Below are 25,753 nucleotides of genomic sequence, written 5' to 3'. Positions count from 1 at the left end.
GCGCGCGATCGCCGACCGGAAGTAGCTGTGAGGAAAGGGAGCGGCGGGGGAGGGCGTCTCGGGCACGCGGGAAGTGACGTCTTTCGTCGCGCGCGGGGGCTGTCGTGGTGGTTTCCAAACTCCTCAGACTGTCTTGCCGGCTTAGGCCCCGAACCCGAACCTCGAGTCCCGGTTCCCTCAGGCTTCGGCCCCCGATCTGCCGGCAGGATGGTGAAGCCCAAGTACAAAGGACGGAGCTCCATCAACCCGTCCACCTCCAGCACAAACCCGGGTACGGGAGCAGGGGGAGGAGGCCTTTGGTGCTGGAAGTTCTGTGAGGAAGTTCTGTGGGGAAGAGTGATGGGATGGAGGAGGAAGAATGATCCCGAGACCCCTTACGGAGGTTTAGCTAAGCTCCCAGTCAGCGTGGGGGACGGGGGAGCAAGCAGCGGTGTTTGGAGAAAGGCTCCTGGATTGGTACTCCAGGACTACCTTGTGGCGACCTTTGACAAGTCACTTGCCTTAGGAGGCGAGTGGGGTGGAGTTCTGATTTAGGCACTTCGCGCTTTTGAACCTCAGTTTTCTCCGCTGTAAAATGGGAAGAATATGGGTTTGAGACTTCGGAAGGCCTTTTCAGCCTCCGTAGCCCTCGGCTTATTAGCTAAGAGATCTTGAACTTGATCTCCACGGCTCTGCGGGTGTCTGGCGTTTATTGTGTATTAAGTTAGTTTGTATCAGTGACTCTGGGGATGTGTGTGATTTCATTCGTGTCAGTTACTACATAAATGATTCACCTGCTTTTACTCAGAAAGGTTTCAGCTGGGGCTCCAGCATATTCTTCCTGACGTCTGTCTTAAAAAATTTGGATATAAGGGGCTCATGGTCCTTAGAGTGCAGAGGCAAAGCAGACAGTAATGTATCAGTTTTAATGTCAGTTTCTTAAAACCCCCAAGTTTAGACTCCAGATAGATAGAAGTGGAACGGCGAATTTGAAACAATAATAGCACATTTAGGCATCTTTAGGTTGGGAACTGAGTAGAATTGCAAAGGGGCAGAGCTTTGGAAGTAGTGACTAGTTTCCTTCTTGCCGAGTATTAGCGAGTGGATAATTGAATATAGTCGTTTCCAGCAGAAGAATTTATGGCAGAGGGAGGAACAATGTGTGCAGATTGCAAAGGCAGGTTTTGACTGGATATAAGAGAAAAGCTTCCTAACAATCAGAACTGTGCAAAAGTAAAATAGGCTGCCTCAAAAAGTATGTTCAGCAGCATAAAATCCAAGACTACTCTGAAGGACCTAAGAAAAATGCTGTTTATCCCTAGAGAATGAACAGATGGTGTCTAAATGTAAATTAAGCATACTTTAAAAAAAAACAAACCACAAAACTTTATTTTTCTTGAGGGTTTCTTGGGGTTGAGGGGATATCTATGTTTTCACAACATGACTTTTATGGAAATCTTTTCTCAGTGGGCAGGGGAAGGTTGGACAGGGAGGCATGGAAAGAATCTGGAACTCAAAGTTTTAAAAACCAATGTTAAAAATTGTTTTACATGTAACAGGAAAAAATAAAAATTAAAATTAAAAATAAGTAGTGTTCCCCTTCTGTAGAGATCTGTTAAAGACCTTGGATCTTTGAAGTAAAAATTGAATGACTTTTTGTTGGAGATGTTGCAGAATGAACTTTTGTTCAGATACAGATTGAACTAGATAATCTCAGACTCCTTCCAACTCCAAGATTTTCTGCTTTTGTGACTTCTAATCTGCAAATTAGATGGAAAGCACTATAAGCTGGTGTTTTAACCTCCTAAATTTGACAAGGGCTAGCACTTATTTTGCACTACTAAAAAGGAAAAACACAGTAGATCTGATCTCTAGAATCATCTTTTTTAGTAATCTTTAAAAACAACTCAGAAGTTACAAAGACATGGATCATTTAAAGCAAGAGATTATGATGTTTACTGTTGTAGTAAACTTGGTGGTTTTCATTTGTTTTATTAAATTAGTTTACTCTGAGGAATGTAAAAGTCGTAATTGCAACATGACAGCCTCTTTGGAAGAGTGTGTCCATAAGTGCAGTTTCATTTCAAGTTCTAAAATGTTGAGTGAACATTGGAAAGGAACTTAGAGACCATCTAAATTCAGTCACCTCGTGACAGATAAGCGGTCCTCTCAGATCCAGAGGTAGAAAGTGGTGTAGACATTTTATAATTTTTAAGTACCACATTATACATTTTTAGATGTAAACAGTCAATATTTTCTTGGAAATGTTGGCTTTAAGAAAAGCTGTATAATTTGGAACTGTGCCCTTAAAATTTCTAAGTGGCATGAAGATCAAAGGAAAAGGAAAAAGGTCCTACATGTACAAAAATAGTTACGTCAGTGCTTTTTGAGGTGTCAAAGAACTAGAAACTAAGAAGTGTCTGCCACCTAAAGATTCATGGGACAAATTGTGCTATATAAATGTAATTTGTGCCATAAGAAATAAGGAAAGAGATGGTTTCAGTGAAATTTGGTATGGTTTACATGAACTGATACAGACTGAAGTAAGCAGAATCACAGTAGAACAATTATACTATAACAACATTGTAAAAATAAACAATTTGAAAAGACTTTAAAAATTCTAAAAAACAAAATGATTGATCATGATTCCAGTAGATCTATAATGAAGGATACTACCCATCTCCCGACAGAGCAGTAATAGCATAGGCAGAATAAGACAAAGTTTTGGACTTGGCCACTTTGGGAATTTGCTTGATTAGTTTTTCTTTATCTTTCCCATAGGAATGGATTGGGGGGGGGGGGAAGCAAAGTTGTTGTTGTTGTTGTTTTTCTGGAGATTATATATAGAAAATAGATCTTTAAATGGCAGTTCTAACTGAGGGCAAGGGAATGAACAAGGTAACCTTGGATGGTCTACTTATTCAAAGTGTTTTATTACTTTATAACATTAGCAATATTTAATGGCTCCAGAAACCTCGATTTATTTTTTTTCTTGAGGGAGTAATGTAAGCTAGAGGTGACCAGGCCCCCCCCCCCCAAAAAAAAAATAAATTGCATTGAAGATATTTAGATAAAAATTAAACCAGAAATAAATATTACTCTAAAGTACTTAAAACCAAATTAACCTCTTTGATTACATTATAGAACCTTTGGCAGTTTTTTGCAGATGTTAACAATTCAGTTTATTGAGACCAGAATCATTGAATATTAAAGCAGAAAAGGATCATAGAGATCATTAATCCAGCTCTTTCATTTCATAATTGAAAACATAGATATCTGGTTAGGGCAAAGGCTCTTTACTTTCTGTGCCATGAACCATTTTGATAATCTGGTACTCTTTCAGAGTCATGTAGTGTTTTTTTTGTTTTGTTTTGTTTTTGTTGAGGCAGTTGGGGTTAAGTGACTTGCCCAAGGTCACACACGTTTTGTGTCTGAGGTCAAATTTGAATTCAGATCCTCCTGACTTCAGGGCTTGTGCTCTTTATCCACTGCACCAACTAGCTGCTCCTGTAGTGTTTGTTTGTAATCCTAATAGAAGGAACTGCTAAATTTATGCTAGAAGTCAATAAAAATAAATAGGTTAACTTTTTTCACCACATAATTTTAGCACGCTCCCCCCTCTTTATATGTAATAAATGATTTGCATGAAATTACATAACTAATCAATAGGGATTGGGGAAGGAAAGGGAGTAAGTTTTTCTTTATCTTATTTGATCGGTACAACAACTCTTCCAGATAGATGCTGTTATTCTCCCCGTTTTATAGTTGAAGAAACTGAGGCAAAGGTTAAGTAACATAGCATTGTAACAAAGTAGAGCAATTAGAATTGACAGATTCCTAACTTTTCAGTTCAGTGCTCTTGGAAAGTTTCCTCAAATGCTGTTGAATAGTTCAGTCTATAGTTTTTGAATGCAGGATCTGGAGAGGTTCTTAAAGATTACATTATTTAGGCCTACCTCTCTTGGAGGACAATAAGATGATTTAATTCTGAAAGGAACAGAATTTAAGACTACCTAGAAAGGACTTCAACTGCAACTGTTAGTGCAGTGTGTGTGTGTGTGTGTGTGTGTGTGTGTGTGTGTGTGTGTGTGTGTGTTTTATGTTTTAACTCTTAGGACAAAGAAAATAGATTTTATAAGCTGAAAATTTTTATCTCAAAGAAAAATAATATGTACCTACTTACATACACATATACATATAAGTTTGTACATATGCACATACATGTATGTGAGGGGTATATTGATGTGCCTGGTCTTTCTTCTGTTAAAGAGAAACAGAAATGAATGCCAGGCTAATATTTGCCTTGTTCGTCATTACCTATTTTTAGATAAGGAAATTGGGGGAATAAAGAGCAATATTAAACAGCAGATCAAGGTTTGAAACAAAAGTTGTTTCATGTGCTTTAAATAAGAATGAAAACTAATCTTTTGAGAGCATGAGGCTGCTGTTTCACAGAAATGTTCACTTGGCTTATCTGGTATCAGTGAGGTATTAGAAGTGACTTGTTAATTGGATAGTATGCTATCTAATTTTTTTTATGTCTTAGATCGAGTAAACGGAGCTGGGGGTCAAAACATGCGGGACCGTGCAACAATCCGGCGCCTTAATATGTATCGGCAAAAGGAACGAAGGTGAGCTCTAGATCCTGCTATATATCATTCTTATTAAACTTTAGTGTTTTGTTTTGTTTTTGGCTGAGGCAATTGGGGTTAAGTGACTTGGCCCATGGTCACACAGATAGGAAGTGTTAAATGTCTGAGGCCAGATTTGAACTCAGGTCTTCCTGAATTCAGGGCTGGGGTTCTACTGTGCCACTACTTACCCCCAAACTTTAGTGTTTTAAATAAACCATGTTTTACCATAAAATTTGTAGGTTTTGAAAAATTACTTTGAAGCTTTTCCAGGCTTATGTATCATATTGAGTTGAAAGATAATAAATGTTTGCTAATGATTTTATAGATAAGAGTTTGTTAGCTGCCCAATTGAAAATTGTTTTTCTTTTTAACAGACAATATGGAAGAATTATTTTAGAACAGCCAAAAACCCACCTCCTTTTTACCCTCTTAATGTCAAATTCTAAAATCAAAAAATTCTGACACTTGGAAAATAGTGGCTGTAATTCTGCTGAGACAGACTTTACTATAGTGACTTGCTGAGGGTGGCATTTTACTAGCTGGTCCTAATTTGTTTAGTAATTAGATTCTCTGTCCATTCTTAAAAAATGCATCATAACCAAAATTTTGATTAAATCAGTCTGCCTTAGTCACTCATTTTGCAATTTGGTTTAGAATTTTGAGTTTTAACATGTCAGCCACTGCTTAAAATTCATTTAAACCAGCCCAGCCTGTACCAAAATTATTCAAGTATGTGAACCAGCCCAGCCTGTACCTAAAATATTCAAGTATGTGATCTCTCTCCCCCCAATGCTTTCCTCTCCAAGTATCCAGATTATAAAACAGCATTGTTGACTACTCATCTAAGAGAAATTGTTATTTGCTGCTTTCTCATAAGTGTATGTGTAAATGACTTTTTGGTCATCTGATTCAGCTAAATGGGATACTTTTAGGTGTTTGAATTCTTCATTATTCATTTAGTTTTTAAAATTCTTGAATCATCAGTGAATCATATTTTTTCATTGCCATTTGACTTTATATCACTAACTAAAATGTATTTCTTGAATTTAGAAACCGTCGTGGTAAAGTAATTAAACCTCTACAGTATCAATCATCAGTAGCTTCTGGCACAGTGGCAAGAGTGGAACCCAATATTAAATGGTTTGGTAAGTATTTATATTGTCCACCTACTATTCCATTTCTTTTATAGATAATGCATTTGGTGCTGGATAGAATAAAATGTCCAAGGTCTCTGATAGCAATAAGTGTTTAGTTATATAGCATAGTTCAGGGACCCACAAATAGGAAGGACAATGATATGAAGTATGCTGGCAGTATTTCATCCATAACTTATTATTTTAATCCATGGTTGTTGCTATTTACTTAAGTCTTCTAGAAATACATCTTTATGACAAGAAAAGCCTTTAAAACCTTTATGGTTCTTGGTTGGTTAGAGAGGTTGTTATTAATGTGGACTCATGGGTACAAACAGACTTTGACCATATTATGATCAAAAAATGATTTAACCTAAAGTTTCTGCAAAACTCCTTTTTTTATTGCCTGTATATCAGTAGTTATGACAATATCAGACTTCAGTGATAAGAGAAAGGATAATAAGGATAGTCCAGTTTTAAGTTTTCAAAGTTTCATACAAGTTCTATCGTATATTGTACTTCCTGCCTACTAGTGGCATCTTTTAAGCCATTGCTAAGCACCTGAGGTACTACTGACATTGCCAGACTTCAAGTGTGAAACTGAGCAAATAAATTATCCCTACAAATTCCCTTGCTTGAGAGCCAGGGACTCTCTAGTGTGCCTTTAGAAGAATCTTGATCTCTTGTGGGATGAAGGATGTCTCCTAGAACTTTGCATGACAGAGCAGGCTGTTAAAAAAATCTTTTCTAAAACCTGAACTCTCTAGTTAAGCATTTACATTGCAGGACATGGTTTAATTGCATAGACTTTACAACTTATGTAATACCTATCCAAAGGAAGTTTATTGTTTGTTTTACTTTGTTCCCTTTCATGGATATATTGATTTAAAACATCCTCCCCCCCCCCCCCACCTCCCGAGGATGGGGTTAAGTGACTTGCCCAGGGTCACACAGCTAGGAAGTGTTAAGTGTCTGAGATCAGATTTGAACTCGGGTCCTCCTGAATTCAGGGCTGGTGCTCAATGCACTATGCCACCTAGCTGCCCCTAAAACATCCTTTTAATAGTGTTTAGTAATTCTTCCAAATCTTCCCATATTTAGGGATGGTAAACTGTACTGAATCTCTTTTTTCATACTTGTTGGCCTCCTGATTGAGTGCTAGTTCTCTTGCCAAATCTATCAAAGGAAATTTGTCAGCCCCAACTCCATTCAAAAGGATGTTTATTTTCTAGTTTTATACTCATTGATATTTTCCTTCAATGCCTCATCATAATGTGGAGGGGACCATAAGTTCTTGAAGGCTGTGCCAATGGAATTCAAATTCTGGCAGTGCTTACTAAACTGTAAAGCCTTGTATGATCCCAGTGCTAGACTTTAAGCTTAGTAGAGTTGTAAGCCCAGTCAGTTGGGGAAGTATCTACAAGAGGGGATGATAAATCTTTATTTTCTTGTGGTTAAAAGTAGAAATAGATAGATACATAATTTTTTGTTGTTCTAACATCTTTTGCTTCCATTAGGTACTCCATACATCATCATTTAATTTATTGGATGGCAGATATTTAAGGAGTGGGAAGTTAAAAATTTGCCATTCACAATAGCATAGTCATATTAAATTAACCGGCCTTCATTTGCAAAAACAGGAAATACACGTGTGATTAAGCAGTCATCATTGCAGAAATTCCAAGAAGAAATGGATAAAGTTATGAAGGATCCATACCAAGTTGTCATGAAGCAAAGCAAATTACCAATGTCTCTTCTCCATGACCGAATCCAGCCTCATGTAAGAATGTGATCTACACCTCATGTGGAAATGAATTAGATCTAATAAATCCATTGCTCCAGAGTTTTTTCTTCTTAGAGGATAAGGGATTTAGAAGTAGGAATATTTACAGTCTTCTTTTCTTATGTCCCTCAGAATTAAGTTGTTTTCATTTTGTGAGTGGGGTGTTCTTTAATTATCTCTGACTTGAGTGTTTGGGGGTAGGTATATAACCTTGTTTTATTTGAAGGATGATTCCATCAAATATTCAGAAGTAGAAAGTGTTGGTTTGAGTAGGATTTCGTTTTATTGTTTGTTTTTAAAGAACACAAAATTTGATGTAGAATATTGTGTTGAGTTGGATTGAGTGCTTTGGGTTTAGTAAGTTTTGAATCAGTGACTTTGGGTGCATTTAGGTGATGATATTCTCTTTTAGATGAGAAGGTAATAATCTAAAATGGAGCACAGTGAAAACCTAAGCTGAAACTTAAATGTAACTGACTTGTCACTGAACCAGAGAAATGGACTAATGTTTACACATTTGTACTTGCTTTGCATAATAGTTCCTAGAATTGTAGTTAGTAATTACAGTTTCAATTCCACTAAAAGCTGGGCTGGGGTGGGGATGGGAGGGTGATGGAAGGAAGAGCTCAAAAAAAAAGGTCTTTTTAAACAAAATAAGAATCAAGGTTTGGTTAATCAGATTCAGTTAGTGTAATGATTTCCTTCAGAGAAACAAAAGTATGATTTATGAGCCATGGACAGATTGCTATTTCCCATGTTCTGTTTTTTGGTATACTAAAAGTAGTCATTTAAAATTAGATTGAATCTGGTTTATGAGGAAAGAATAAAGAGGTTTTATTATAGGTTAATGGCTTTTTCTCAGTCCTTGTCCTTGTAGCTTTTAAAACTGCTGACCATCCCTACCTCGAAATAGGAAGAAAAGTTACTCTTCTTGGTTTTTCATGACATATATTCTTCCCTGATTTTACTCCTACTTATCTGATGATTGCTTTTTAATCTTATTTTGAGTTGGGTGTAAACTAGGGCTCTGTTCTTTCCCTTTACTCTTTTTTGTTGTTGCTGCAATTTTATCAGTTTCCATGAATTCATTTATCATTTCTATGCAAATGAATCAAAAATCTGTCCCACTTCCTGAGCTCTAGTCCCAGTTGATGAACTGCTTCCTGGACATTATTTTCTGGATGACCAATAAACATCTCAAACTTAGAACCTCAAGATTTTTTCCCAAAATTCACCCCTTTTCCTAACATTTCTGTTTTTATCAAGGATACTACTCTCTGTAGTGATTTAGATTTACAACCTAGGAATCATTCTCAACCTCTTTACTTCCCTAATTGTCCATATTCAAGCTTGTCCAGTCTATCTATACGACATCTCTTGTATCTAGTTCCTTCTCTCAACTCAGATTCATTGGTCCACTACCCTAGATGGGGCCTTCATCACCTCTTACCTGGAATATCATAATAACCTCCTATTCGGTGTTTCTACCTCATACCTCACCTCTCCCATCCAAATTGCCCAGTTGAATGTTTTTAAAATATGCCTGGTCATGTCACCCTCTCTTCTCAAGTGATTTCAATGGTTCTGTATTGCCTTCAGGATAAATGATAAAATCTTTTATTGGTTACTTACAACTCTTCACAGTCTGAAGTCAGGCTATATTTCTGTGTGTGTCATTTCACTTTACTCCCTGTCACATACTCTGATGTTCCAACCTTCTTGCCATTCCTCGTGACAGTCTATGTCCTGTATAATCTGTCTCTTCATACTGGAAATGTTGTTTTTCTTTGTCTTTGCCTTTAAGACTCTCTAGAGCCATTTAAAGCTCAACTCAAGTGCTAGCTCATTCTTTCTCCCTTTGCCTGAAACTTCTGTGGATATATAAGTTTGGTTTTTTTGCATTTTTCTATGTATATGTTATTCACCTCTGACAAAGCATAAATTCCTTGAAGAAGAGACTGCTTTGATTTTGTCTTTAAATCCCTAGCCCTAAGCCCATGGTCTGTTACATCACAAGCACTTATTAAATCCTTATGGAATTGATTTATTGTTGACCATTCCAAATATTCCATGTTGCTAAACCACTTGGCCTGTATATTTTGGTACAAGAGAATATCTAGTGTCATTGGTGCAATTGATGGTACACTTTGTATACTTCTTTATCCTAGAGGCAGTCAGGAATCACTGTGAGTGAGGAGTGAAGTTATCAGACTTTTGTTTTAGGAACATTCTCTAGGCAGCTATGTGGAAAACGGATTGGATGGGAAATATGAGGATCCCAAACAATATAGTTTGCAGTAGCTCAGATGAGAATTGATGGAGGCCTAGGATTTGGGGTGGTGGATCAATGAGTCAGAGTTGAGAAGAGGGGACAGATCAAGATACATATATATTGTATAGGTAGAATTGATTACTTGGATATTGGGCAGTTAGAGGAGTAAAGAGATTGAGGACGATTGTTAGACCACAGGAGTCCTGGATGATCTTATTCTATCCAATAAATATTTTCATATTTTTTTCTTAAAAAACATAATTTAAAAATCCCAATCGTCTATAATTTAAACAAATATTAAGTACCTCCCATATATAGACAGTTCTTGTTTTATATATAGTCCACTTTTACATGATGTGAATTTGCTTGAGAATGTGGGGGAGACAAGAAGGGGACTGTTCGACAGCACATGGTTCTAGGACACATGGGGGTCAGGGACAGAGAAGTGAAAACAGGAGGAGGAATATTCAGGGGCTAAGGCCAGCCATGTGGGGACCACACCAGAATCTAAAGTAAAGAGATGCAAGGGGCAGATATGTGGAGGCTGAACATAGACAGGAGAAGATAAATGGGAACAGACTTGTCTAAGTTCAGAGGGACAGAAGACAGATTCATGGGGACTAAACAGTAGATGGGTGGAATTGGTCAAAAATCTCTTCACTCAGTGTCAGAGGTATACCTCCCAAAATCCACTCCCCCATCCAATGGCAGTAGTGGTCTCTTCATGTGTGCATTCTGTTTTCACATGGAGGGTTTTTGTGTTATTGGGAAGTTTTTTCCGGGGGGGAGGATATAAAAGGGGGGGAGAGATTGAAGAATGGAACACTGGGTTGAGGAGCAGAAATGCTGTATATAACAGCAAAGTTAACATAGATTTTGGGGGGATAAGGCTTTCTTTCAGAATTCTTTACATACTGCAAATTTACATAGAGCAAGAACTGTCTGTATGAGAAACTATTAGGCTTTGAGGATTCAAAGATGAAATAAGACTCAGAAAGTCTATGCTCAGGAAGCATATTGCTTCAGTGAAAATGTTCTAATACTTAAATTTCCAAATGATTACTATTAAGGAGCTAAAAACACATAAGGTGCCCTCACAGTTTAGCAGTATTCTTTTTTTGGTGCTTATAAAAGAACTTAACATGATGGGCAGAAGACAGTTTGTGAGGCTATGCATAACTCCCTGCTGCTAACATCCTGTTACGTGATAGATCCCAACCAAAACAGTCACTTTCATCCTGCTTCAAAAATTCCTATGTCTGTAACCCCTTTACAGGCACATCAAGTTTTAGTTAGTATCAGGTTTCTTTTATCACATCTAAACTATTATTTTGGACTTTTGCTAGATGTTTTTCATCTGAAAAACTTTCCATGTGTATTTAATAAAAATGTTACCTAAATTAGGGAAAATGTTATCTGAAACTAAAATGCATCTTACAAAACAAGCAATTCCTTTTAGCCATGAAAGAAATGAACTTCCAAGAAAAAGTTGGCATTTACAGTTGGTTTAAAAAAAAACACAAATTTGAGTATGATTGTCCTTGACAAAATCTGTGAATTTGGCAAGTTTTGTGCACTTGTTTTTAAAACCCCCCAAAAAAAGTGATCAGAAAGATAAGCTAATTTTCATCATTGTAGCTTAATTACATTTGACTAAAGTTTATGATAAGTGAAATAAAGCAGAATTTTTGGCTGATCTTACAAAACTATTCATATTTGCTTTGATTATTTGTGTTACTTTGGTATTTCTCCAGTGAAACTTAGAAGAGTTCAGAATGGAAGAACAAGTGTTCACTCTACTTAAGCATTTCTGATTTAGTCATGTTAAAGCTGCACTGATATAAATGAATGCAGAAAGCTTTCAAGGTATATTGTAACTTTTGCTCTTTCCTCCTATTAGTTTTACTTTTTTTTTTTTTTTTTTTTTTTTTTTTTTTTTTTTTAGCATTCCAAAGTGCATATTCTTGACACAGAAACTTTTGAAACAACATTTGGCCCAAAGTCACAGAGGAAGAAACCTACTCTCTTTGCAAGTGATATGCAGTCTCTTATAGAAAATGCAGAGGCTTCAACTGAGACTTATGACCAAAAGAAAGATCGTGATTTAGTAACAGAAGATACTGGTGAGAGGTAAGACACTGGGTGAAGGAATTTAATGGGTAAGTTGGGTTTTGGAATTTTTTTCTGGGACAGTGCATCTTCTGAAAATCTCGGTTGCTTTTTTTTTTTTGACACAAATGCACTACTCCTTGTCAAATAAATTTGCTTTTTAAAAAAGTTTAGAGTAGAAAGAGTACTAAATTTGGAATCAGATGCTCCCTATAAACATTAATTTTCTTACCTATAAATGAAAATAATCCTACAGAGGCATGTCATCTTAGTATAGAGGAAAGAACATTGGATTGAGTATTAGTGCATCTGGGGTTGAATACCAACTCTGCCACTTGTTTGTATAACTTCTTATATAACTATCTAATTTGCATAACACTTAAACTTTCTAAGCCCTGTTTTCCAAATTTCTCTGTGAAATGAGGAGTTTGGGCTAGATAATCTGTAGGGTAGCTTCAGTTCTGATGCCCGTGACCACACCTCACAGGGTTGTTGTGACGGGCTATCACTATAAACTGACCTTTCTGTTACCACCAACACCAGCTGCTGACTGTTATCAAGCCCAAGTGCCCTAAGAGGGACACCATCCTCAGAGCACCCATCTTGCTTCTATATTTGCTCTTAATCGGGAAACAACTCTTAGAGACATGGCCTTGCAACTGCTTTTAACACAGCTTGTGAAAGACCTAGGGAAAAAAGCTCTTGCTACCAATGTTCTTGACATTATTAAATGATTCAAAATGAAAAACTGCTAAGATTTTATAGCTGGAAATGACATTAAAGCTGATACATTACTGTCTGTTTTGCTACTTCATTCTAAGGACCTTCTGATCTAGAACTAAAATCTTCCATATGTGTTGAATCCTCCATTAGAATGTGAGTTCCTCAAGAGCAAAGATTGTCTTACTTTTCTGTTATATTCCCAGTATTTAGCAAAATGCTTTACCCATACTAAAGGCTTAATAATTTTCTTTTCATTCATTCATTCATGGACAGTTTGTGTGCTTCATACAATGTCAAGTATTCTGGAGGAATGCCCCTTAACACTTCAGGTGGATCCCTATGGGGAACATGTAAGAAGATACATAGACAGGATGAGAAAGCATGGATGAATTAAAATCCATTAGAGGGAGTTATACACAAAAAATATTTGATAACTGCCGCTACATACCCTTTCTTCCTAATTGTGAATCTCACATAAGATAATGACCACTATAAGGTGTATCATGTTCTACAAATAAAAAGTGATAGTATTAATAATAATAATGACAGAAATATGAGCCAAAGACTCAAATTCAGACCCTGAAATTTTACATCACTTTACTAGTTGTTTTTGCATTCAATCCATTGTCATTGATTGACAAATACCAGATCAGTGGTTTTCATTTCTCCTCCTGGTATATAGTTGTTATGTCTTAAATAGCATTTTCATTAAGTTGATAGCACTCTACTATTTCAGTTGCTAAGCTGTATCCTTTCTTATTTAGGTGTGAAGCACAAGAGGAGATATTTAAAAAGGGACAGTCCAAACGAATCTGGGGAGAGCTCTATAAGGTAAGAGATTAATTTCAAAGTTTCCTTAGTTCTGGGTTTCTTTAACAAACCAGATCTTTTTTGAGAAAAGTGGTTTTAATTTACTGAAGTATTGACAAGGAAACATACCTCTCCTACCACTTTAGTGAGTTTGAGTGCAACCAAGTAAGTGAAAGATATATTAATTAGTCCAGGTAAATCAGCTCTTTTTCTTTGGGGTATTGTATTACTCATAAACTGCTAATAATCATATCTAGGCTAATTAGAGGTATGTTGTGGCTAAGATTTGATTGGAGATCTGCTATAATATTTCTATTTGGATTTATTTGATCATAGAGTTTTGGGTTAGAATTGGAAGGAAATTTAGAAATTGTCTAGTCCATTTCCCTTCATTACTGATGAATAAACTGAGTCCTGGAGAAATAAAGCGACTTGCCTATTATTACTCAGTGGTAAGACTTGATGGCAAGTACCCTAATAAGATGGTTGAGTCCATCTTGCTTATTACTCAGAAAGTGATGGTTTATATATATATATATTTTACACACACACACACTATCTATCTGTCTATCTATATACATACATACATATGCATATATTTATATATTACATGTTCATGTAATGTGTATTGATATGCACATATGGTCATAAATATGCATTGTTGGCATGCTCAAACAGTCCTTATGCATTAATTTGAGAGCACAGATTTTAAAGATCTTTTGGAATAATACTGGCTCACCTAATTTAAACTCATAATTGGAGTTTTAAGAACTTTTATGGCATTTTCAGGCTTGAAGTCAATGAGTCATTTTAAGAAAGTAAGGGGCTCTGTTTGAAAATGCACTGGAGTCATATAGTAAGGCTAATTACTGGCAGATTAATCGATTTTCTTTTTTTTTTTTTTTAAGTCTTCTATTGACATTTTTGTTTTTATATTACTTTCATTTTTCTCTTCTCACCCTTCCCCAAAGAGCCATATATTGCAATAATAAGTGGATATCACACAAAAAGACTCCAAGAGAAACAGATCATATCTTAATACTGTTCCAAATAACATAAAGAATCACATAAAAGGGTAAAAAAAGAATATATTTATTCAAAACGAACACATCCATTGTTTGGCATTGTATGAACAATTCTATAATTTTTGAAGCATTGTTTTTTGTTGAATTTGCCATTTTCATTGTTGTAGTTATTGTGCCTGTTTTCCCTATTCTCTTCAATTTACATCAGAGCTATCCATTTTCATTAATCCCAAGAGAGCTATTTAATAGACTTATGAAAGATGAAAGAATAGTTAGCAATTATAAGTCTGCTTGTTACCCTCTTTCCCTCCTCATAGAACTGTTGGAGTTTTTTTCAGATATAAAAGTTACCTTTTCCTATTGAATTTTTCCTTCATTCTGTGGTAAACCATTTTTGCTTCTTTGAATTTACAGGTGATCGACTCATCAGATGTTGTAGTTCAGGTTCTTGATGCCAGAGATCCACTGGGCACACGCTCTCCTCACATTGAGACTTATCTCAAAAAGGAAAAACCCTGGAAACATCTAATTTTTGTTCTTAACAAATGTGACCTTGTCCCAACATGGGCAACAGTAAGTATAACCAGCCTTCTCCAGGGAACTTCATAGTGGCTCTTGCCTTAGCAACAAGTAGTTTTTGAAGAGGCTGCATGATTTGGGAACATTTGTTAAAAGTATTAGGTTTCCATGCAGTTGTAAAAAATATTATAAATATTGTGGTTAATGGTAACAGAATTGCATTGTTTCCCTGGGATTATAAGATTAGTAATAGTAAAAGATAACTACCATAATATATTACTTTGTCATCTATCCCTTTCTTGTTTTTAAATCTTTTACACATAGGCTTTCATTGGATCGTTTAAGCAAATCTGAGAAGCTTCAAAGTCAGGTGCTATCATTCCCATTTTGATATGAGAAAACTAATGTTCAAAGAAGCTATGACTTGCCCAAACTCTTACAGCTTCACTAGAGCTGTTGTCTCCTCATCCCTAATAAAGTGCTCCTTCCTTTATCCCATGCTAGCTGTCCTGTGTGTGACAGCACAGCTAACTGGAGTTCCCAGAACATGGTACATAAGCCTTTTCAGGAGACATTCATTTCAGTTACTAGTCTGTTTCACATTTTGTTAATTGCCTTTAGGGGCAGTGAAGGTATTTCTACAGTATTGTTTTGCATTTGTAAAACAATAGACAAAACTTTAGCTGTATATTTGAAAAACACTCCTGCAATTCAAGTTCTGCTTTTGCCTTCTACTGTAAATAAACAAGTTGAGTTTATGGTTTTCTGTGTGAATTTGCTAGTTTACCAACAAATCTTTTCTCTTTAGAAACGATGGGTTGCAGTCCTCTCCCAGGATTATCCAACACTCGCTTTTCATGCAAGCCTCACCAACCCCTTTGGCAAAGGAGCATTCATACAGCTTTTACGTCAATTTGGAAAGGTATCAAGATATGATCTGTTTCTCTTGGAGTCATTTTGCGTGATAACTGTTTGTTCACTTAAATTGAATGTCTTTTAATGGTGCTTTTCATGGAAGAGTGGTTGTTGCTAATGAGTATTTAGTGAGGAAGCAAGTAGTCAGAGGTAAATAGTGTACAAATGCCTTTTATCTGATTCTCAGATCTAGTTTGCCTTGAAAGATAAAGTGTGGTCTAGAAATTCCAAAATTATTTGAAATTGTTTTTCTTTGATGTGTGTGATCAGAGATGAATGTGCTTAATACTAAAAGGGAGGTTTAGTGATTTGGGATAGACATAGAATTTCTTCTAAGGATTCTGTCAGGCCTAGTGAAATGTCAATGGTGCTTTCCTTATGATGACTAATCCTTTCTCTGTGGTGTCATGTTGGATTTTTAAAGTAAATTTTTAACTAACCATAGAGATTTCCTATTTATTCCTGGGTTTCATGACCTACATATTTTTAAACTTAAGACATACATATAATTTCACATAGAAGAGAAAGAAAATTCCTTGACTTATTTAAAATCTGTGTTTCCATTTGGACATACATAAATGCTTTTCAATATGACTGTCCCTTATCCTAACCAGACTAATTTTATGAATTCTTGCGACTGAAAAAAATGTATCACCTAGTGGTCAGCACTCTGATGATATTCCTTCTCAGGCTTGTTTGAGCCTCACTTATTTATCCCAATGACACTGAGTTTTTCCAGCTTGGAGAAGGATTCCTCCTTTCCCCTCTTTTCCCCTCTTTGCCCATCCTTTTTATATTGTATTGTTAATATAGGATCTTGGATTGAAAGCTGGAAGGTTCCTCTAAGGGCATCCAATCCAACTCCCTAATTACCTGTGGAACCTTCTGCAACAATAAGAGATTGGGATACGTTTTTGGTAGAGCAGAGATAAGTAAAAATCATCTCTCTATTAATGTTTAATTGTGTATGTAATTGATTGTTTTTCTAATAGTTGCATACTGACAAGAAGCAAATCAGTGTGGGATTCATTGGCTATCCAAATGTTGGCAAGAGCTCTGTGATAAATACTCTGCGTTCCAAGAAAGTTTGTAATGTGGCTCCCATTGCAGGAGAAACCAAGGTAGGTCTGTTTAGAAAAGGAGTCTTGTGGTTGTATATCTCCATCACAAAAAAAAAAAAAAAAAAAAAAAAAAAAAAAAAAAATTTATTTTGAAGATTCCCTGGATCCCTGAGGATTCCTATCATTTTCTGAATGAACCTATTTTGGAGAGTTTAGCCTTTGATAAAAGAGCATTTTATAGGCCAATGTGAAGCTGTGGCATGATTGAGTACATACCTTTCATATTTGTCTGTTTTTAATTTTTCTTATAATCCTGCTTTCTACGTCAAAGGAAAGAAAAATTTGAAATCTGGATTTGAGAAGAGAAAACTGTCGTTCTTTTGTCTAAGTTCTGGCCATTGTGGGTACTGGCCTTGCATACAGAATGTTTGGAGAGCAACTTGTTTCTGCATGGAGGGAAAGGGAGCAGTTTTGCTATTGAGATTTCAGCACTTTTAAAAAAAGCAGGGGAAGGCTTATTTGTGAAATTTCTGTCAGTATCATTTTTATTCCCTTAGGTTATAGAAATTGGTTTATTCAGTGGAAGTGTTATGTACATGGCACAAAGTACAAGAAGTGATTGGTACATGGAGCAGCTGGTGATAATGTGCAGTGCAGTGCTGAGAGTACCCATCCTGGAGTTTAGAGACTCATCTTCCTTATTAGTTCAAATCTAGCCTTAGACAAGAGTGGTATGATCCTGGACAATTTACTTAGCCTAGTTTGCCTCAGTTTCTTCATCAGCAAAATGAACTAAAGTATTTTTTTCAAGAAAATTTTAGATGGGGTCACAAAGAGTTGAACACAACAGAACAACTACAGTTGGTAAATCTATTAATCAGAAAATTGCTCTTCAATGAGTCTCATATGAGGATGTGGTATATCATTTGGTTGTTAAGAACAAACTCTCAGTAGGGAAGAGAAGGATGTTTTCTGACTTTTTGGTTTGCCCTCAGGTCTGGCAATACATCACCTTAATGCGTCGGATATTCCTTATTGACTGTCCAGGTGTGGTTTACCCTTCTGGGGACTCTGAGACAGACATTGTGCTGAAAGGAGTGGTGAGTGTTTATTGGTCATATTCAATTATGACCTCTGGGGGGGGTCCTTTAAATGACTTTTACTCACACAAAAGTAGTTTGAGGTCTGTCAATAATATAGTGCTGACCAGAACAGCCTACTTTTCCCTGTTTGGTGGTGGGTGAAATCCTAGGCATCTCTGATTAGCATTGCCCCACAGAGAATTTCTTAAGTTTACACATAGGATCCAGAAAGAAGCTGGACTTCTGTTTATTCTGGGCCTGTGTTCATATTTGTGGGTTTAAAGAATTGAATCATTTTGGAGTCTAACTGTATCCTTGCTTCTGAATATAACCAAAACCAGTAAGTGGTTTCTTTTAGCCTTTAACAGCATTCATGAGTGTAATGTTCCATCCCATTTTAAACTAGTCCTTCCTCTTTAAAATATTGTAGTCTGTAGGATTAGCAGGAGGCACCCAGGGGTTAAGCTGTGTGGGAAAGCTGCACAGCTGAAAGTCTGTGATAGAACACTCACTTCATGGTTCCTAGTCCTTAGGAAGGCTCTCAGCAATTTGGGCTCATTGAATACTGTTTAGCAGTCTTTTCCTCCCTTTCTCGTGGTTTTTCCCTCTTTGATCTGATTTTTCTTGCTGACATGACAAATATGAAAATATGTTTAAAAGGATTGTACATATTTAACCTATATCAGATGGCTTGCTGCTTTAGAAGTAAGGGAGGAAGAAAAATTTAGAACACAAAAGTTTTACAAAAATGAATGTTGAAAACGACATGTTTTTGGAAATATATGTTTCTGTACTTGAAAAATAAAATACTATTGGAAAAAAATTTTTTTTAGCAGCTTCAGCATTGGATGTGATTTGAACAACAGGTCTTGCCTTTCCTTTTTCTTTCACCTTTTTGACATCCTTCCCACACTGCCAGACTTGCTTCCTGATTCATGGTTCTGATTATACATTATACCATTGCTTGGCATTTTTCAAAGACCCTTCAATCTGATACCACCTTAATCTTCCAACTTTTTCTCAAATGATTGATCCCAGAAAAAGTATATTGGATTTGAAGGAAGTTCAGATCCCACCTCTGCCATTTACAGTCACTTACTATTTATGACTTTGGGCAAATCACATAATTTCTTTTTCTGTAAAATGAAAGATTTGGACAAGATGATCAAAATCTATAATCATAAGTATTCTACAGTCCAGCCAAATTGGACCACTTACTGTCTGTCCTGTACACCTTCTTTGCTGCTGTTATGCTTAGAGAACATCCTCCTGGACCTATTGAATTTTTATTCATCCTTTAAAGCCCAATTTAAAAACTACCTCCAGAAAACTTTCCCTGATTTAACCCAGTTGGTGATAATTTCTTCCCATTTTGGATTTCATTTTGCTATATGATATTTATGGAACAAATTTTCTAAAACATATGTTAATTACTTATAAGCTCCATAGGTCAGATTTTGTGTATTATCTAAACTTTCTCTCCCTTCCAGAGCCTACCACGGTGTTTGTTCTATAGAATGTTGGGGAATTTTTAAAGTTTAACTGGATATTGTTTTTAAGAACTACAATGAAGCTTGCAAACATCATTTTCTTTGCTATTTTCTAGGTTCAAGTTGAAAAAATTAAGAGTCCTGAAGACCATATAAGTGCTGTGCTTGAAAGAGCAAAGCCAGAATATATCAGTAAGACATATAAAATTGATTATTGGGAAAATGCTGAAGACTTCCTTGGAAAGCTAGCCTTTAGGACTGGAAAGCTTTTAAAAGTAAGAAAGAACATTACAAAGTGTAATGTCCTATATACTAATAAGACCAACTTCAGTGTGTTCAATAATGTAATATGGTAATTAAGTATGTGATCAATAATAATGGAGCTGAAAAGCGAGGTCTTTGTAGGCCTCTATTCTGGTGGCTAGTTTTGTTCACTGCCTCTGATAGAAATCTGTTGTGTGATTTTTTTTTTTTTTCCCCCCAGGGTGGAGAGCCTGACCTGCAGACTGTGGGCAAGATGGTTCTCAATGACTGGCAAAGGGGCCGAATTCCTTTCTTCGTCAAGCCACCCAATGCAGATCCCCCATCAGCCTCCCAGGTAGGAATGAGATAGCGATAACACTAGGAAATCTTAATACCTAAGATACAAACCTCTTCTGCTGCATTCAGTTGATATCATTTGATTTCTTGTTATAATTTTACCTGTACAATTTCTGTTATGCTGTAGGGTCCATTCATCTTTCCTAGTCCATTGAGGAATCAGCACTTAGAGTTAGGGAAATATAAATAGCATGTGACTAAGTTTGAAATGGTATTTTGAGGGATTACTTATGACAGGTATTTAGTGAAAATATAATTGTTATGGCATTTGTAATTTTTGTTAAAATAAAAACTAAATGTGGTATTTACATAGTGCTCCCAGGTGTGTAAAGTATTTTATATTCATTATGTCCATTTGAAGCCCAAAACAACACTATGAGATATGTAAAAGAAGGATCTTTTTCATTTTACTAATGAGAAAACTAAGGGACATATATGTGGTCATAGAACTACTGAGTTCAGAGTGCAGGTTCACACTTGAATTTTCTTCTGTATCATACCCACACTGCCTCAGTTATGGTGAAGATGTGAATATATCCAAATGTGTTGATATGACAGGTTCAGATGAAAAATATTTGATTTTTGCTGACAGGAGACAGTGGAAAATGTTCTTGATCCTTTCCCTTACTGAATTCTGAAGAATCTTGTATTCATATTTATCAAAACCTTCCTTTCTCCTCTTTCTTCGCTACCTCTCTTTCCAATTGCACTTTGCCATTCAGATATGTACAGGTCTTCCCTGACTCAAAAAAAACAAAACAAAAAAATCTCTTACTGCCTCAAGATAAAACTGTTGTCTTTCTTGCCTTTTATTGCCATACTTCCTGATTTAGGGGTTTGTAATGCCTTCCTTGCTGTACTTAATTCTTCCTCCCAATCCCCTCCTTTCAGGCTGATAATGTTCTCAGTTCTCACTGATAATTTCAGTTGCCAAGTCATAGATATCACAAGGTTTTTAAGTTAGAGAGCTCTTACAGATCTGCTAAATGGCTATCAGCTAAATTTAGGCAGCTAAATGGCACAATAGGTGTAGAGAGATGGACCTGAGATCAGGAAGATCTGAGTTCAAATATGGCCTCAGACACTTCATAGCAATGTGACTCACAATAAATACTTGAGAAAAACTTTTTGACTGGTATTAAATTAGATTAGTTCTGTGCCATGACTGGATTTAGAGTATTTGTGGTGCCTTCAGCATCCAGGGAAAAAGTAGCTTTACATAGCTACCTGAAGGTACAATCTTAAAAGCTTGTGTTTTTGCCTTTTCAATAGTTTCCAACATCCTTGGTGGTTTCAACAGCATCATCCCATGAAACTAAGGAGGAAGAGGAGGAAACTGAAAGTCAAGAAACCACACTTGTAGCTGAAAAGAAAGAGGAGGAGAAAGAGAGCAGTGACACAAATGCTGAAATGAGAGAGCTCCTGGCACGTGTTCGACAGAACTTTGGCAGGATCAATGTTGTGCCTCAGTTTACAGGAGAAGATCTCATCCCTGTGGAGATCTCAGATAGTGAGGGAGAATTTGATGACTCCTTTGGAGAGGAGGAGGAGAAGGAAGAAGAAGAACAACAGCCTAAAGAAGAGCATGAAAAATTAAGTCAGGAATCCCAAGGAAATGTGGAAATTAGCAGCAAAGCAGTTATTCAAGCTCTGGATGAAAAAATTGCTAAATACAAGAAGTTCCTAAATAAAGCTAAAGCCAAAAAATTCTCAGCAATCAGGTAGCGTGTCATTGCATCTGACAACTACAGTTTGGGTACAATGTCTTTTTTTTTGTTAGGTTATAAGATCCTGGGACAATATATAGTTCACTATTATCTCCAAATAGCAACATATAAATAATTTTCAGTTAGGTGAGTGATAGAGTGTGACTTGTTTAGTTCTTCAAGTATAGAAGTAATTTGTGTATTTCTCTTTGTTGACTGACAAGCTTTCCTAATGGGTTTTTCTTTACCAGAGCATATTGAGTATAGCTCAGGATGTTACTGTCTTTGTGATATGGTGAGAGGCTGTGATCTCTGAGTCATTTCATTGCTTTCTTTTCTCTTATAGAATTTCCAAAGATCTTAGTGAAAAGGTGTTTTCTAAATCTAAAGAACAAGGTGATATAGAAGAAAAAGGTAAAGTAAAAGACATTTAAACATGGTTTCCAAATTGAACCAAGCTTTTTAGAGTAATGGAATGGGCATTTATTTTGTAGTGAGAAGGCACTCTTTGTTTTCTCTGACTCTTACTTGTGGCTCTGGCACACCTTTCCCGAGTGACTGTTGGAAGTCATTTAATCTCTTAAGAGCTGTAGTTCATTTTCATTTTGTAATGATGTTTGATAAATTTTAAAGAAGTACGGAAATGTGAGTTATGTGTGATTTACACATAATAATAATAGTAAAGTTATCTGGGTTTTTTTGGTCACTAGATTTTTTCCTTGTAAATATTGAAACTTCCTTAAGTATTTATAGATGATCTTGAACTTCTCTTCATCTAAAGAAATTGTCTAACTTCAGTAACATATTCACTAAGAATGCAAAGAAAGTTTTCTAATTTCCTTCTTGAGAAGAGTCCAGTGTTATTCCTAAACCAGTTATGTAGTCCACAGCCCTGTAGTTTGTATGTTTGAGTTACCATTCTTTTTTCAGGACATACCAAGAAGGGAAAAAAGAGAAAGGCACATGAACAAGAGGAGCCTGAAAATGAGTCTGAAAAGCTTACGTCAAAGGCAGTAAGTTTTCTCCATCTTTCTATACCCCAGAGTGCAGGTTATAAAGACCACTGTGAAACTCTCATAACTTTATTATGACTTTTTGAAATTACTAATCTGTCAGGGAGCCAGAGCTGTATCTTGTGACCACTGTCCTAGAGGCATTCCCTCTTAAAGGATGAGTAAGCTTAGGAGTGATTGACATGTCCTAGAAATAGATTAAGTTGCCAAAACAAGGCATGCTTACAGGACAGACTTCTGAAATAAACTCACATCATCTAGTAGGAAAGTTGCTTAGGAACATCCCAATGATCAGAAAGAAGTATCCTTTTTGTAGCTTTCCTGGTTTGACTCTTGACTTTCATTTTTGCAGCGAAGGCGAGAATACCGTCAGAACAAAGTCAAAAAGATTGGAGTTCGATACTATGACACTCACAACGTGAAAAACAAGAATAGGAACAAAAAGACCACCAATGATGCAGGACGACAAAAGCATCACCACAAACAGTTCAGACGGAAGCAGTAACTTTTTAATTGGTTTATTAAAATTTACAAAAATATACAATTAGTTGTTTTCATTTTCTTCATACAGAGTTTGCATTTTCAAGACCACATTGCTACTGTTCTGATCTGACATTAAAAATCATTCACGTGTACTTGGAAAAAATACACCAAGAGACACTGCTATTGAATTTGGGATTTTCAGGGATACTTCGAATAATCCTCTGAGTCTTGCCAAGAGGTAGTTCTATTTAGCTGGCAGATACAGAAGAAATTATCAGTTATCTAATTAGTGTTTTGTTAGATCAGAAGCACGAGTGTCTTGTGAAATAGAAGCCGTTCAAGTAACATTTTATGTAACCTAAAGTTGAGCCACAGCAGGAGCATCTTCCCTTTAAGAACTCAAGGTGCTGGGTGGCCACCTTTTCTGAGTTTGGGGTGAATGAGTAGTTCTTGCCTTAAAGAAACAAATGATTCCTGCAGGTTGTGGCCCCTTTTTAAGAGAATCTCCCTGCCTGAATAATAGTGAGACAGTCTTTCCTGCTGGAAGGGAAGTCCCCACTTAACTAGGAAGGTTCCTTCCTCCATGGTGCCTGTAGAGTCTGCCATGTTAAAAAAAATTTTTTTGCCATGCTACTTGGGAGAATGAATTTGAACAGCTTCCTCCACTGATTGAATCCATTTTACCCCAAATAGAAATAGTTAGCTCTTTTTTCCCCTATCTTGGCTTCAATTTTCATTTACCAGGTAATGAAATAATCTCGTTAACAGGTGTGGTGCTACAAAAACAAAACCAACCCCCCAAAATCAACCAAAAAACCAGGAAACCTAATTTGGATTTATTTTACTTTGACTTGAAAGTTTACTCTCCTGAGCAAGAGTAGCAGCCATCTGTGGTTAGTTCTCACTGATTGGTTTAGCAAATGATCTAAATCAAGGTTGCTTCCTGGGGTTTTGATCAGTCTGATTAATTTGGCGTGGTTATTTAGGGGATAGGTCTTCCTTCTGCAGTCTAAGAACAAATACTTTCTGAAATAGGTTGATAATTTCTGAAATAGCTTGCCTTGGTGTTTGTATGGGACCTCCTTGTGATATCCATGACTCAGATTTCTTTCTAGCAAACACCAAACAAAACCATGAACATTAAAATCTTACTTCCTCTGAAGAGAAATAGCTGTTGGCAGCTTGAAGCAGCAGAAGCCATAGTGATTGATTTATTAGGACTAGGCTAACTCGAAGCAAAGCATAAAAACAGATCTTAAAGACTACAATTAGGGAAAGACTGACTCCAGAGAGGCAACCCTTTGGAGGAGTGGAAAAAGTATCAAGCTTAGGAGAAGCACTGATGAGGGGATAAGAAATATAGAAAATGAGTTCAAGGGAGAAGGAGCCACTTTCTTTGGCTATAGGAGAAAAGGTGCGATAATTGCCATTTCAACTGAGCTGGACAACCCTTGTTCAGGAATCTATATTGTGCAATGCCAAGAGGGCTTTTAGCTAATTCCAAAACTGGCAAGTCAAGTATGGAAGACATCCGGGAGACATGAATTCCCATCATCCAAACTTGGGCATTGCTACCAAATCTTGAAGTATTTTCAGGGCGTTTAGGCTATGGTTTGAATGTTGCATGGTGTTTTTTTTTTTTTTTACTGGAGGCCACGGGCTGGGGCTGGTTCACTCACTAAAGTGTAGCTTTTTATTACAGGGGACTGTTTATATAGGGATAATTTTCACTGGGGCCCATGTAGAAATCTTCACTTCTTTGGTGCAATGATGCCTTCCAGTTGGGCCTGAAAAATGAAAACAAGCCATTTTAAGGTGATTAATTAACAAATATTAATCATTAAGGTCTTTCTCCCAAATGCAAATTGAAAAATGTCCCTGACTAGTAGTTGCAATAGTCCAGACAGTCAGGCCCAAGATTTTTAAGGTTTGGGTTTTTGTTTTTGTTTTTGTTTTTGGGTTTTTTTTTCATTCCTAAAGCCAAGTTTTCTAAATTTGTTTCTGGCTTGGCAGCATGGACCTCCTGCATTGGGAGAAACCAAAGTGGCCCTGGTTTCCATACGAATGGCCAGGCTCAGGATATAATGTAAAGCACTGAAGAGGAAATTGAATAAAAGTTGTTAAAAACAGTGGTTTCAGGATTCACATTTCAGGATTGACTTTGGTCACTAAATTAAACATTTGGCCCTCCAGTTTTGGATCTCAAGAATTATGTTCCAGGTGGGACACGGGAATATTGAATTATGTATGTCAAACTAACAGTGCCTGGGACATTTGTTCTATTCTTCAGGCATCTAGTAAAATAAATCACCATAGTAAGTCTAGCTATCTTAGGGTGCGGCATGCAGATGGGCAGTGCCCTTGAAGCAGGACAATGTTGAGTTCATAGAAATAACTTCGTGTCTAAAGAATCCAT

At 36.5% G+C, this 25,753-nt stretch overlaps 2 protein-coding genes across 2 annotated transcripts in view; one reads left to right on the top strand and one right to left on the bottom strand.

The window, feature by feature from the left end:
• GNL2 (G protein nucleolar 2) lies at window positions 1–23,393 on the top strand. Its single transcript, XM_074305188.1, has 16 exons — window positions 1–271; window positions 4,526–4,610; window positions 5,664–5,758; window positions 7,387–7,526; window positions 11,747–11,931; window positions 13,398–13,464; window positions 14,883–15,041; window positions 15,796–15,909; window positions 16,895–17,023; window positions 17,959–18,063; window positions 19,652–19,810; window positions 20,020–20,133; window positions 21,408–21,856; window positions 22,188–22,255; window positions 22,772–22,854; window positions 23,207–23,393. Exons 1-16 carry the CDS (start codon window positions 208–210, stop codon window positions 23,357–23,359), a joined length of 2,169 nt encoding a protein of 722 aa, XP_074161289.1. The 5' UTR covers window positions 1–207; the 3' UTR covers window positions 23,360–23,393.
• Window positions 23,345–25,753, bottom strand: part of DNALI1 (dynein axonemal light intermediate chain 1) — a 19,322-nt gene continuing 16,913 nt past the window's right edge. Inside the window, exon 6 of the mRNA XM_074305189.1 lies at window positions 23,345–25,124. Within this exon, the coding sequence (XP_074161290.1) occupies window positions 25,089–25,124 (36 nt within the window). The 3' untranslated portion in view covers window positions 23,345–25,088. The remainder of the gene's footprint in view (window positions 25,125–25,753) is intronic.

This window comes from Sminthopsis crassicaudata, chromosome 3 (assembly GCF_048593235.1).
Source record: "Sminthopsis crassicaudata isolate SCR6 chromosome 3, ASM4859323v1, whole genome shotgun sequence".
Lineage (NCBI taxonomy): Eukaryota > Metazoa > Chordata > Mammalia > Dasyuromorphia > Dasyuridae > Sminthopsis > Sminthopsis crassicaudata.
Note: the sequence above shows the minus strand (reverse complement) of the source record. Positions and strands in the feature narration are given on the sequence as shown.